The sequence below is a fragment of the Schistocerca cancellata genome, chromosome 1 (assembly GCF_023864275.1).
Source record: "Schistocerca cancellata isolate TAMUIC-IGC-003103 chromosome 1, iqSchCanc2.1, whole genome shotgun sequence".
NCBI lineage: Eukaryota > Metazoa > Arthropoda > Insecta > Orthoptera > Acrididae > Schistocerca > Schistocerca cancellata.
In genome coordinates, this window is record NC_064626.1 from 494,956,449 (window position 1) to 494,971,993 (window position 15,545).

Consider the following 15,545-nt stretch of genomic DNA (forward strand, 5'->3'; position numbering starts at 1 on the left):
ATTACTTTTAAGAAGTAAATTACTTAACTGTTTATTTTAACAATACATATCGATTCTGTCGATAGGCTTCAACCTTTATTTTATTTTGACACGGCAAATATAAACTTTCTTTTGAGACACCCTGTACAAGCGGGAAAAAGTGAACAGCGAATTACTGGAGTCTCAGTATCGCCACATGGGGCGTACGTGAACGAAGGGATCGGACAGAAACGGAAACTATGTCCGGCGAAGGCGAGCGGGCGAATAGTTTTGAGCCGCTCACAATGAAATTATGGCAGAGGGTTTGGGACAGGCGGTGGCGGTGCCGGTGCCGACAGAAATCACGTACCTGCCTGCGGAGGCGCCGGCTGGAGCTATAGTTATACGTAATATAACGACACGGGCGCCGCCGGAGAGGCAGAGAGAGGCCTGCCTGCAATTACTCGGAACCCTTTGCCGCTCGGCCAGATGAAATGGACGGACGTAATGCCATTGTTTTACGAGGCGCTGCCCTGCATTTGGGGCCGGAGGAATAGTCGTTACAATTGCTCGCCGCCGTCCGGCCCCGCATCATCATGATCATTATTCGTAATGATCGTGATTGCGAAGGACGCCAAACAGTCCTCCCGCGCCGCCCACTAAACCGATGCGCAGATGTATGTGTGAACCAAGAAGCCGCCTCCCACGTCATCAGATCTGAAGTGAAGACGCCGTTCTACTAATGTTACGAAAACTTACGGTATCACGGACGAAATCTTTCGTTTCTGATAAAGTGTTAGCCGTGCCCAACAATCAGGGCAGGTCAAAGCTGTGTGCCATACTTGTGTGCTGTACCATTTGCGAGTAGTTCACTTAAGCCATACGTGTACACTCCAGGACTAGTGCACTTTGTTGCTGTTCCAAGAACAGCTCGAATAGACACCAGGTTACAGTATTATAAATTTAATGGTCTTTCGTCAATGACTTCATATAAGTTCTCCAGCGTACCTCACGGCACTAGAACTCCTGAACAAAAGGAAGTTTGGAAAGTAAAAGGCGGATTTTGCAAAAACAGACATAATGTCTTACGGGATAACCGCAATCAGTGATTTTATTATGTTACTTAAAATCCGTCTTGATTGCAAATTTTTTATTATTCATATGACCGGTTTCGGTTCATTCAGAACCATCTTCAGATCTGATATTTCAGTTACAGGAGTAACCCGTCCAAATCCAGCACCTTTCACATGCTACGTCACATGTGACGTAGCATGTGAAAGGTGCTGGATTTGGACGGGTTACTCCTGTAACTGAAATATCAGATCTGAAGATGGTTCTGAATGAACCGAAACCGGTCATATGAATAATAAAAAATTTGCAATCAAGACGGATTTTAAGTAACATAATAAAAGGCGGATATTGCCAATATTAAAGTTGTCAGGTCAGGAGGCGAGATGTGCCTGGAGAGGTCAGTGGATGTCCCTCTTATGAGTAGTCAGGCGAAGCTTCTCTTATGTTTCAGCAGATACCAGCAATTTCGTTTTTGAAATTTGTAACTGGAGTCAGCCCAAACAAATACTAATTATACAGTCTTCCATGCGACGCCCGGGGAAAGTTTGTTCCCAGTTACAAACAAAACAATTTTTAAGTAGGATTTTACGTGCCCATTCGATAAAGCGATTTTTCTTTTAGCGATATGTAGAACATGGACAGTGAAACACGAGGAATAACTAGTTCTCCAGCAGCGCTACCGCCAGGCAGCAGCGCCCCTCAGTTGCTGCTTCACTGTTCCTGTTAATACGTGTCCATAACACAAATTAGGCTATTTTGCGACCGCTCTATCGAATAGGCATGTAAAATTCCATTTAAAAAATCATCCTGTTTCTGTAACAGGAAAGAAACTGGCGTTTTCCGTCGACAACGAGCGTCACAAGAAAGACAAGACGAGCAGCATTCGTTTGGTCTGACAGCAGCTACATAACGCCAAAAACGAAACTGCAAATATCTGGCGAAACGCCAGAGAAAATGCGCCTGGAAACTCTTAGGTTGTAATACATGACGCACACAGTTTCCCAATTCTAGTACGTCTTCTTAGTCGAAGGGGCATTAAATACTGTTCTTTACTCGAGATTCTGAAATGGCGTTCTGTCATCACAGAACCACAATGGTAAGCGAATATTTTGTGCTGTTTCTTTCAGCGACTCGAGAAACAAATATTTCATGGAAGCTAGGTAACTGGATACAGTGCACCATATTCGATCATATGACAGTCCAATTAAGAGTCTATGAATGATGACAGTTCGAATGAAAGCTGCGAATTCTCGACGGTGCCAACAGGAAATAAAACAAAGTACTTTTTTAAGTCCAGGAAAGATTAATGTGACTGATTAAAATTGCCTTTTACTCGATTACTACCTAATTGCGAAGAAAGGACGACAGCGTTAAAACCGAATGTCGCTGGAAACAGCAAAATTGCATCCTTCACGTCTTCCTGAAAAACTGTGAGAAGGATGAGTCTAATGGCGGGTATTGCCAAGTAAATAAATCTCCCATTCCCACCGATCCACCCCTTGCCACAAGTAAGACACACAGTCTTCACTAAAAGCACAAAATTCCTCAAGTCCTACGATCGATATTGGCATTTTTGTACTCCGTGTTCTGCAATCATACCCTGCCTCCATCACAATCATCAACCCGGCAAAACAACTTCTCTTTCCCGGCGGTGAAAACTGACGTTTACTTTCAAATAACTGCAACAGAAATTAATTTCACTCTTATAAACCACAAATGTAGCAGTTTGACGTGAAAAAAACAATGCTGCTTTGGCATTACACCAGATACACTCCTTACCGTTGGTGCTTCCGTAGGTTGTTATGACAAAGTCAGTGTATTAAAGCAAAGAACATTAGCTTGTGGAGGAAGTCGAAAGAGGGAAGTTTTAGGAGTTTTCGTATCGATAGTCACCTTCAGATGACATTAGTAACTGTCGAATGTCTGATAAACGTGAAAATGTCGAAGTATGGAGAATCGAGTATGGGGATATACGAAATACTCAGATGTTTATACGAACTTCGACTTGTATTCAGCTTTTATCAGTTCTTATTAACATTGTTATTTTTGCATTTGTAAGTTTAGTTTTCCGACCTATGGACATTAACCAACCTTTCCACTCCTAAACCGTACTGTATCTACATATCAAATCTGCCTACGTATACGTTTATACATGGCACATGAACAAAATGAACTGAATGTAATGAACTCTTTATCTTCAGTATAGCCATACGCATCTATACACTACTGCTACTACTACTACTACTACTACTACTACTATTAACAATAATATTAATAATCTATTGAAGCAACACGTCTCCAAAACAGTACTTTCTTCGAACAAATCACATATAATGAAAAGAAATTTGAAACCGTTTAACTGTATTCTTGAAGGATACACTACTATTTACCTTGTTGTGTTGTGGTCTTCTAGATATTTCTTCCTCTCCACCTCGTCCATATCCAACAATTTATTTTCAAAGACTCCAGAAAAGGGGATGATTATGGAACCTGGGTCATTTTTATCAACCCATTCTTTGATTTTAATTAACCTAAGGGAAAAGAACAGATTAAATCCTTCAATGCTTTATTATTATTTTTGGGGAAACGTCTTGCAAGTGACTGCAAAAAGTAAGAGTATGAAGAGCCAGTGATTTTTTGTTACGACTTAATTATTGTGCAACAGATACAGGGAGACGAGGTAAAGGCGTCTCCTTATGCATCAACAAAAATTTAAAATCACCTGTCACAATAACAATACAATTCTCCCCCTTCACTCTGAGGTGTGACAAATTTTCTTCCACATCGAAACAATAATGTCAGGCGTACTTTATACTGAAACGTGGTCATTAATTAGAAACATAAAAATAAATGTATCTGTACTCACCACTTATTCTTTTTTCTGATGTAGTCCTTTTCAGAGAGGTTAACCAGGTATATCACAGGTTTGGTGGTGATGAACATATGCTTGTTTAGGACCTCGATCTGCAGGCGAAAAGATATTTCTCTTACTGTACAGTCGTTGTCATTCAACTTTGTAAACAGACATAAGACTATAACAATTAAATAAAAGTTTCCGACTTACTTTATTATCGAACAGAGACAATACTTTCTTGTCTTTAAATGAAAATATTTATGTACAACACAACCATCAAATTTGATGTTCTACCTAGTGTCCTCCCACCATCAAAGTTGTACAACTGGGAAAGAAAGAAGTGATGCTGTAGAAGATGTATGTCACCTACAGAAAAATTAAACTTTTGGAGAAAAGAAAAGTACGTGCATGTGTAAAAAGTTCACAAATGAAATGAAAGTGCTACGGAAAAACAGGAAGGTTTTGTGGAAGGAATATAGCCTATAGAGGCGTAACACAAAGGGCACGAATCTTAAGACGAAGCAAATGAAGAAGAGATGGGGACTGTGGCAACTACGAGAAGACTTCGACAGAGCGCTGAAAGACCTAGGTCGAAACAAGTCCCCTGGACTATACGACATTTATTTAAAATTATTGACTTCCTAAAAGGAATGGTCGGCTTTTGCTATCTGCGAAGAAAAATAACTGACGATGCGCCAAGTAGATAGGATATAAGACAGACTGGGTAAAGCAATAAAAGTATTTCTGAAAAACGGGGATTCTTAACAGTGAATGTGTATTTAACTGTTAGGAAGATTTTTCCGAAGTTGTTTGTCTGGAATGTAGCCTGGTACAGAAGTGAAACGTGGGCAATAACATATTCAGACATGAAGAGAACAGAAGATTTTGAAATGTGGCGCTAAAGAAGAATGGTTAAGACTTGATAGGTAGATAGAATAAGCCATGCAGAGGGTTTGAATCGAACTGGGCAGCAGAAAAGAAATTTATGTTGCAACTTGACTAATAGAAGAGATCGGCTTATACGACACACAGGAGGCAAAATTACAGGAGACCAAGGACCGACTGTAGCAAGCACGTGCAAATTGATTTAGGTTGCAGCAGTTATGCAGAAATGAAGAGGCTTGCACAGAATGGACTAGTGAGGGGAGCTTCATCTATCCAGTCCTCGGACTGAAGACTACAACACAAAACGAATGGAAAGGTAGTTCAAACTAACCGTCCTCTTTATATCTGTCAAAATCAAGCAGAGTTTTTGGTTCTTCACATTTTCGATAAGGACGTTTACGAATAAAAGCTTCCCGTCTATTCAAAGTGTTGTTAATTTTGTTTTGTGAAACTCAAATATTGTTGGCATGCACAGTCCAAGTGTCAATCTGCTCTAATATGGAGTTATGGTCGAGAATCTAGCCTTACGTAAATTAAGGTCTCATTGTTGAGCGGATTGCATAACTGACGTGATTTTCTTTACGAGACCTGCACATTTCTGGAAAAGTTCTCTAGAACAAAGAACTCAAGATTTTCTCGTGACGGGCATACATAGTCCAAAATTGTAGTTATTAGAGTTAAAATTTTCTGTGACAGGTAGAACAGGCACCGGAGTACTTTTAGTATTGTTCGTGGTTAATATTGTTACGAGCTCTGGTAGATCAAACAGAGGGCGTGAACGACGTCAGATGTTGAGTGATGGAAATGGAAATGAGCGTTTGCCGCCATTGGCCGGGAGGCCCCTTGCGGGGCAGGTCCGGCCACCTTGGTGCAGGTCTTATTACATTCGACTCTACATTGGGCGACCTGTGAGCCGGATGGGGATGAAATGATGATGAAGACAGCACAACAATCAGTCCCTGAGCGGAGAAAATCCCCGACTCAGCTGGGAATCGAACCCGGGCCCATAGGACGGCAATCCGTCACGCTCACCACTCAGCTATCGAGGAGGACACGTTGAGTGATAGCTGCGAAGGACACGGAGGTGTTAAGTACTCTTGCGAGACAGCCTTATCGGAACCTGACAGTTTAAAAAGGGCTTCATTCTGGACTATGTTCGGCCGGCTGGTCGAATAGTGTAATATTCAGGTTTGCCGGTCATTCATATGTGATAACTGGTCCAATTTGGAGCGCATAAGAATGTGAGGGCAGCAGCGATAAATTGCAGTTTTGCATAAACGCAGATGAACTTCGCTGGCGAGTATTGCAGGGATGTGGGGAGAGGTCCCTTTCTTCGAGTTTTGGAGAGGCACAGTGGTATTACTCCTGGCGTCATAGTGTGGGGAACCATCGGATATGGCTTCAGGTCACAGCTGCTAGTGATGAGGGAAGTCTCAGGGCACAACGATACGATAAGGACATCCTGCACCCTTATGTGTTGCCTCTCATGCAACAGTATCGTGGTGCAATTGTTCAACTGGATAATGCTCGTCTATAACTGGAACCTGTATTCATGAACCGTCTGCGTGATGTTGCGGTACTCCCATTACCAGCGAGATCCCCATACATGTACCAGACAGAACATCTGTGGGATCAGCTTGGACGTCAGCTTCGTTCTAGTGCTAGTGTCCAGAATATAAGGACCAGTTGCAGCAACTGTGGGGCAGCCTGCCTCAGGAAAGGTTACAGCGGCTTTATGACACACTTCGCAACTGAATCAGCCCATGCGTATAAGTCAGTGAGAATGCAACCCCATATTGATAAATGGGTTCGTTCTGTCAAGGTCTTTGTAAAGGAAGCAGTACGTTGGCTGACTCTTTGAGAAAGGCCTCTGTCGCAGGGTTGCCACCGGTGTCGGCTGAGTATCTCCGTAACGCTTTCGCGCGTAGCAAATCAACCTGTAACGAAACGTGCTGCTCATCCTCTATCTGTCCTATCTGGTACGGATCCCAGGCTGACGTGCAATACTCAGTTACTGGTCGAAGCTACCACCTTTGATGATGGACTATATTTCCTGAGGATTCCTTCAGTGAATCTCAGTCTGGCATCAGCCTTACCCAGATTAATTTTGTGTGGCTATTCCACTTCAAATCTCCCCGTTGCACACTCCTACATATTTCATGGAAGTAATAGCTTGCAGTGATTGTTCTACAATCCTGTAATCATACAATAAGGGGAATTTCTCTCTATGTATTCGCAATACATTTGTTTGTGTTGATGGTCAATCACCACTTCCTACACCAAGCGTCTATCATCTGCAGGTCTTCCTGCATTTCAGTACAATTTTCTAGCGTTGCTGCTTCCCTATATACAACACATCATCAGCGAAAGGCTCGTGGAACTTTCGACGTTATCAACAAAGTCATTTGTGTATATTGTGAAAAGTAATGGTCCTACAACACTCCACTAGGGCACGCCAGAAAGGTACTTTTACGTGGGAAGACATCTCTCCGTTGAGAAGCACATGCTGTGTTTTGTGTACTAGAATTTCTTCAATCTAATCACGCAGTTGGTCTGATAGTCCGCACGCTCGTATTTTGTTCATTAGGCGGCAGTGCGGAAGTGTATTGAATATCTTCTGGAAGAGAACAACACGGCGTCCACCAGGGCACTGGTATCTACTGATTTCTGTTACTCGTAAACAAATAGAGCGAGCTTGGGTTTCACACGATCGTAATTTACGGAACAACCGATGTTGATTCCTACAGAGTAGATTTCTGTCTCCAGAAATGTTATAATAAGCGAGCATAAAACTTGTTCCAAAATTGTACAACAGACCGGCGTCAGAGACAATGCCCTGTTGTTTCGTGCGCCTGTTCGATTCCCAGCTGAGTCGGGGATTTTCTCCGCTCAGGGACTGATTGTTGTGCTGTCTTCATCATCATTTCATCCCCATCCGGCTCACAGGTCGCCCAATGTAGAGTCGAATGTAATAAGACCTGCACCAAGGTGGCCGGACCTGCCCCGCAAGGGGCCTCCCGGCCAATGGCGGCAAACGCTCATTTCCATTTCCATCACTCAACATCTGACGTCGTTCACGCCCTCTGTTTGATCTACCAGAGCTCGTAACAATATTAACCACGAACAATAGGAAAGAGGAATGATAGTGCTTTTTTCCAATCATTAGGAACGCTTCGCTCCTCCAGAGACCTAGGGTACATTGTTGCTAGAAGAGGGCTAAGCTCTTTCCCGTACTCTTAGTAGACTCGAACTGCTGTCCCGTCCTCAGGTCCAGTGGCCTTTCCTTTTTTAAGTGATTTGAGTGCTTTACTTCCTTTGTCAGGCAGAGGAAAAACTCGATGTGCTGCAACTTCTTAAATGAAGGTGATGTAATACGCTTTGAAAGTTGATGTCATGCTCCACGGCCGTAACAAGTGTAAGTACAATACGTGGCTGGATAGTTGTGGAGCAATACTACCGTCAGTTCAATCAATTTTCAAATGTAATACACATTCCGTCATAACCGTTTAAGATAGTTTTATATCAGACCGTTCACTATTCTCGAATTTAGTCGTCAGTCATGCAAAATGGCGGACAACTATTAAGTTCGCCGTGAAAATTCGCATTTCCATTTTGCGATGTATCAAAGACAAGCACACTTATTAACTGTTTTTTGACCATCACTACCCTCGTTTCAAAACTATCAAAACTGTCTCATCAGTTAAACCATTTACTACTGAATATGTTAACACCGTCCGCAGCTCGTGGTCTCGCGGTAGCGTTCTCGTTTCCCGAGTACGGGGTCCCGGGTTCGACCCCCGACGGGGTCAGGGATTTTCACCTGCCCCGACATGACTGGGTGTTGTTGTGTCATCTTCATTCATTCCCATTACGGTCGGAGGCAACGGAAAACCACCTCCATTAGGACCTTGCCTAGTACGGCGGTGCGGGCCTCCCGCATCGTTCCCCTACGCTCTGTCAAGAAGCATGGGACATCATTTCTATTCCATCTTAATATCTGTTGTTCTTGCGGAAGGAAAGTTAGGTTTTAACACTCTGTCGACCACAAATTTACAGCTCATGATGGCCACGGACGGAGAAGGAAATCGGCCGCGTTCTTTTCAGAGGAAACAATTCGGTATTCCTTTTAAAAGATCGATCCTGAAGGCTACGAGAGGTACTTTTTATTCGTTTTATCATCACGCTATTTGTCATAGCACCACTTCAATGGTTATTTTTCTTGAACTGGGTATTCTTTTTATGTATAAAGTCAGCTTCGACAAGTTTGCTACGTCCTGAAACTCGTAGTCATAGATTGCAGTCCCTCATTCGCTACCTTCTTTGATGACTGAACTATTATTCCAAGTCAGTGTGTCACATTCCAGACTCTACAGCTCCGCACTGCGAACGGATTTCTATCATCAATCACACTTCTTCCATAACAGGAGGTTCCTGTTGCATGATGATTAGTTGCGGCAATAAGAGCGCGAAAGAATATCGCAAACTGGTTACGTAGGGTATTCACTTCCTAACAAATCAACAACCGCTACAAAAGTATATTTCAAGCACACACAAAGCAAAAGCCAATACGGAGGTTAAGACAATGATCCTCCTAATCAAGGAACTTATTCCAATCGAAATACACTAAATCGAAAGCACCACGAATAAGAGTAAATGGAATCACCACCTATTACACCAGGTTTTCGGGTGGTCCTAGCAATAGTATCCAACACCGAAAATAATGTGCAAAAAATAATAAAATTGTCAAATCTTTTTAAGAGTATTAGTTTCAGATTAAGGGAAAAAATAATATAATGATACTTGGAGGTGCTCTGTATATTATAAAAAAAACTGCTTTGGCTAAAAGAGACAAAAAACAGCGCAGCTTTTAACCGTTTTAAACCGTAAGAAAATGGAAGGATTCTGTTAAAATTTGGACTAGGTTACTGTATGACTGCAAAATATGGATACGCTTAAAGGTTGGTATAAAAAGGCACTACGAGCAGTGAAAATGTGGTTATGCTGGAGGGCGATGGAAACCGGTTGGACAGAAATGAAGACTCAAATCAGGAATTAAAAGGAATGAGCATACAACAAAACTTCCCTATAATAATGGGAAGAAGAAAATCGTCACTCTCTGAGAAACTTGTAATACATACAGCTTCCTTAAAAACATTCTCAAGGGCAGGATTCTTGGGATGAAATAAAGAGGCAAACTAAGATAAAAGATCAGAGAACAGCTGATGCAGAGAATGTGTGTGGTACCGAAACTACAAAAAAATGGACGGATCTGCAGCCAAAATATGTAAATGGTAGCAGCGATAATGCGTAGCCTTTAGACAACGGTTACATCTACATCTGCATGACTACTCTGCAACTCACGTCTAAGTTCTTGGTAGAAGGTTCATCGAACCACCTTCGGATTATTTTTCTGCCGTTCCACTCTGGAACAAAGCGCGGGAAAAACGAACGCTTCAATCTTCCGTACGAGTATTTTTTTTCTGTAATACATTACGATGATAATTTCTCCCTATGTAGATGGGCGGCAACAAAATATTTTCGCATTCGGAGGAGAAAATTGGTGGCTGAAATTTCATGAAAAGATGACGTTGCAACGAAAAACGGTTTGTTTTAATGATTTTAGCTGAAATGATAGGTTTTAGATTACCGTGATTTATCGTGCAGACGAAATTTCACGGATTCCTTTTGGTGGTCACGTGGATGACCTCACACTTTTTATTGTTTGAGGTCAACTGCCACTTTTCGCGCCGCACTGATACATTTTGCAACTGATTTTGATTTTCTGAGACTTTACTGGACGGTACACGATAGCATTATCTGCAAACAATCTGAGAGACTGCCTCCTAAATCATTTAGATAAATTAGGAGCAGCGCATCGCGCTGTGTGAAGCGCGTTGCCAGGGTTGGCGCGGCTCCGCCGTCGTTTAAGTTCGAGTCCTCCTTCGGGCATGGCTGTGTATGTTGCCCTTAGCGTGAGTTAGTTTGAGTAGTGTGTAAGCCTAGGGACCGATGATCTCAGCACTTTGGTCCCACAGGAACTTACAAATTTCCAAATTTTCCATGATCAGCAGAGTGCTTAAAACACTTCCTTGCGGAACGGCAGATATTACTTCCATTATACTGGACGACTTTCCGTCAATACATTCTCCGCAAACCACTGCACAGTGCACGGTAGATGCCTCTTTCCATTGCAACTAATATTAGGCTTTCTAGTCGTTCCATTCGCGTATGGATCGTGGCAAGAATGACTGTTTAAATGCCTCTGTACGTGCTGTAATTAGTGTCATTTTCGAGACCCCTAAGTAAGCATTCGGAAGAGTTGCAGTATATTCCTGTGATTCTTCGCTTAATACTGATTATAGAAATTTTATAAGCAGGCTTTCGCGGGATATCTTCAATCGTTTGCCAATTTAAGTGTTTCATCGTTTCTCTGAAGCTCTACCGTGGATCGAACAATCCACTGAGCATTCCGACTGCACGTTCTGCCGTTTCAAGAATATCGAAGCAGCTATCCTCTACTTGACTGGAGCCTTGACAACGTAAAAATAAAACAAAAAATAAAAAAAATCCGCAGTTATAAAATGAAACCACGCACCATTGTTCTACATCTTTTTCTTTCAAGTGTGTTGTGCACTATTTTCTATGCGTTTTCATGGCAAAGTGCGAGAAGTACTGGGTGACCATAAGTGAAGTTCCGGTTTCAAAACGCTGTAGAAGGAGAACCACTGCTCAGTACCAGTGTGCTAATCACTGCGTCACCTCGGTCGGTGCAACTGGTTGAGACGGCAAGACGACAAACTGGCCGGCACTACGTTCGTCTATCCTCTCTCTCTCTCTCTCTCTCTCTTTCTTTCTTTCTTTCTTTCTTTGCGCCATTCGATGTAGGCTTTCATAGCCAAAGTCAAATATTTTCTGTGCGACTGGAGTAGTGAGATATGCCACCATGTCGTGAAGAATGCATTACTCTTCACTCCCTGGTGTAGCATCAGTTGACAACTCAGTAATCGTACATACGCTGAAATACGAATGGTTTGTGTCAATAATTATACCTGAACGGCCATTCAATTTACATGTTAATTACGTGTTATTTTTCAACTACCGCCATTTAAAAACCAATTGTACTTGTCAGAAAATGAGATTCATAAAATAAGATCGATGTAAGTATATGTTAAGTTTTCAGTCTTTTGTGATAGATCCCACCACAAATCCTGTTGGCTCACCAATGACAACAAAGAATTATACGTGTAATCGTCACAACTTCTCACTAAGTAGATGCACGACGAACAAATTACCTTTCCATCACAATTCCTAAAAACCTCAATTACACCTCATCGCTGAAAAATGATTCGTTATAGCGATGTCAAAATTTGATGGGAAATTAAAAAAAAGACGAGACTCGGACGCAGTGAGTGGAGAGCTCTAGTGTGCAGCCTTAGCCAGCTGCATTAACGCAATCCTCCACGGCTGGCGTTCTTGTGTGTTACTCAAGACGCTCATCAAGCTTTGAAACTAGATTTCTCGAAAACGCTTGATAAGTGCATCGCGCTACATCAGTACTTCTTGTATATATTATAACTGTAGGAGAGATGAGCGAAGTCGCAGATCTGTTGTATGTACAGTGTCTGTTCAAAAGTATAGGGACACCTATCAATGAAGATTATTACGGAATGTGTCCACCCTTCGCCTTTATGACGGTTTAAACTCTACTGGGGACGCTTTCAGTGTGGTGTCAAAATCTCTGTGGGGGAATGGCAGCCCACTCTTCCTCAACAGCCCCAACCACAGGAGGTAGAAATGTTGAAAAGTGGAGTATGGCCGCAAGCCGACGCCTTAAATCATTCCACAGGTGATTCCCTGGCTTCAGATCTGTCCTTTGGGCGGGCCTGTCCATTTCAGAGATGTTACTGTCCTCAAACCATTGCCTCACAGAAGCTGCTTTATGAGAGGGTGCATTGTCGTGTTGATACAATCAATCATCGTTTCCTAAAAGGTTCAACTGTGCGCGGCATATTATGCTATAAAATGAGTTGTTGTCTTTCCGCATTTAGCGTTTTCCTAAGCGCAATAAAGGGACGACGTCATAACTACGAAAAACGCATCCATACCACAAGACCACCTCCTCCGTACTTCACCGTTGGCACTAAATACTGACAGAGCGTAACATTCTCCAGGCATTCGCCAAACCCCAACACTTTCATTGGATTGGCTAAGAATACTAGAGATAGGCAAAACTGTTGTTTTCAGAGATCGGATCACAACTGGTGATTCTCACTAGAATGAACTAGCTTTTTTTCATGACACAGCACTCACCATTCACTCACAAAAATAAGTGAAGGGAAGGTACAGTGTCTTTTTAATTCAGGTCACTAAACCAGTATTTTTATCCGATTTGCTCATATTTTGAAAGGACATATAAAGAGGAGTAATAATTTTGTGTTATGTCCTCAGTAATTTTCAGATACAAAAGCTTTAAATTTCGTCTGCTGTAAAAATTACAACAAAATCCTAAATATATTTTAGGAAGTAGCAATTTTTTAAGTATGAAGACTGATTCTTGTTATATTTTGATATTTTTACTGGACAAAAATATAAAAATTATAACAACTGTAACTGCAGTCATTTATAGTCAATATTACCACATATGTTCCATTAAGGAAAAATTAATATTGTCATTTACAAATAAAGTTTGACATATTTCAGTCGATGTCTCTCTCTCTCTCTCTCTCTCTCTCTCTCTCTCTCTCTCTCTCTCTCTCTCTCTCTCTCTACTTAGTGCATATTCGTCTTGCTTTTGAAAATACTCGTTCACAGGTCTCTGACACTGCTTTGTGATACATATTACGATTGCCGGCCTGAGTGGCCGAGCGGTTCTACGCACTACAGTCTGGAACCGCGCGACCGCTACGGTCGCAGGTTCGAATCCTGCCACGGGCATGGATGTGTGTGATGTCCTTAGGTTAGTTAGGTTTAGATAGAAAGTTCTCGGGGGCTGATGACCACAGCAGTTAAGTCCTATAGTGTTCAAAGCCATTTGAACCATAATACGATTAAGGACCAATTGATACAGAGCTAGCCACAGCACTTTTCTTGTTTCCCACCAGTTTAAAAGACTGCTGTTTCTAGGCAAATATCCCTCCGCTAAATATTTGTCCTGTTCGCCAATTGCTGCATTTTCTGGATCATGACTTGTTTGAAGCTGGCTAATAGTTTCACTGCATTATTCCCAGACTGAAAAAGTCTCATGTGTCACTGTGGTAATTGGTTGAGAAATGAGCTCTGCTTTTTCTCATTGAACAATCAACGCTTTCATTTCTGCAGTAGCCCCCATGTAGCAGTCCTGAAATGTTTTGTCGTCTAAATATCCTTGCCTTTGAATCGGGTCCAGTAACGTTGCCTTAGTAGTAAGTTCGTTGCTGGAGATAACACTAAACCACTCTGGTAGCCCTTTAAGCTAATTATCAACAAATTTCTTGAGGATATTCTTTATTGTTGTCTTTAAAAGACTTTCCTTTCCGTTCCATTAATCTTGGCAAGACTTTCATTTTTGAAAATGAAAATGTTTTCTCTGAGGACATCGCTTTGATTACCTCATAGAAAACTTTGAAAAATCTGTAAAACCTGTTGCATTATCTCCCAGTCTGTACGTTTTAATTTAAGGTGACAGATTTTTAAAATCAGACTGGGCAGACTGCCGTTGCGGTGATCAAGTCATTTCTAGTTTTATCAAATAACTCATGATGCAAACTGACAACGTTTTTTGACTTGGTTAATTATAATTTGGGCACAGCAACTAAGAGAGAGACTGGTATTATCTGCAAGTCATTTTTAAAAGCTGTATATCTAATGAGATACTTTTATTTAATGTGACCGGCTTTATAATATTTTTTTTAAAATTACTTATCGGTTGTTGTAAATGGAAAGTAGTTGAGGGTGGGGCACCACAAAAGGAAATAAATCAGGCCTTGGTCCAGAACCTGACGACACTGATGGGCTGGATAGGGAGGTGGAAGCAGGCGTCAGTGAGGATGGTTCACGACAAGCGATTTCTTGAATTTCTGAACTGGCTGATAGAGATCTTGATCGGCTTCTCCCACATTGTTGCAGAGGTACTATAGGATGCTTCGGTTTTAGAGGTCTCTGCAGGTTTGATGATGAGCCAGAAGCCTTGGAAATTATCTTCTGACAGTAGTGGCATTTTCCTTTTTCTTCCATTTTGATAAAACGATATTAAATACCGCTCGTAATTCTTCTAGACGAAGGCAATGTGAATTACATATTTTTTGTGCAGCACTGGTAAAATTAAAATGTTTACTATTTACATAGCCATTTTATATTGTAAAACCTTAACGTGAGAACAAATATACATGCAGCACATTCTATAATCAGAAGTTACAGAGTAGGATGTACAACGTTGTTATCTGCGAAATCTAGACCCACAATCGTGAAGTTTGTGTCATATACGAAAAGGTCTGGAGCAGTCACAATGATTAAGAAACTCAGGAGGCAAGCCTGATAATATGCCAAGATTTCACTGCTGAAAGATAAAAATTTTGAATAATATTATATCCGAATTTGGGATGCATAGCATCTGAACAAGAGGTAGCTGGATAATGTTGCGGATAAACGCTGGAAAAAGTGCAAATGGACTCTAAAGCCTTTGCTTTAGGAGCTACGAACTTATGTACTAATGCAGCCACAGGTTCTACCAGTGTGTGTGTATTGTTACTGTAGAACATAGTTGGCCATCACTTTAGACTCATTTCGACGAACTACGCCA

At 41.6% G+C, this 15,545-nt stretch overlaps 1 protein-coding gene across 1 annotated transcript in view; it reads right to left on the reverse strand.

Annotated features, from left to right (window-relative positions):
* LOC126178037 (obg-like ATPase 1) overlaps positions 1 to 15,545 on the reverse strand; it is a 295,876-nt gene that overhangs the window by 59,404 nt on the left and 220,927 nt on the right. The window contains exons 7-8 of the mRNA XM_049924499.1: positions 3,896 to 3,993; positions 3,420 to 3,560 (exon numbers count right to left, since the gene is read on the reverse strand). Of these exons, the coding sequence (XP_049780456.1) occupies positions 3,420 to 3,560; positions 3,896 to 3,993 (239 nt within the window). The remainder of the gene's footprint in view (positions 1 to 3,419; positions 3,561 to 3,895; positions 3,994 to 15,545) is intronic.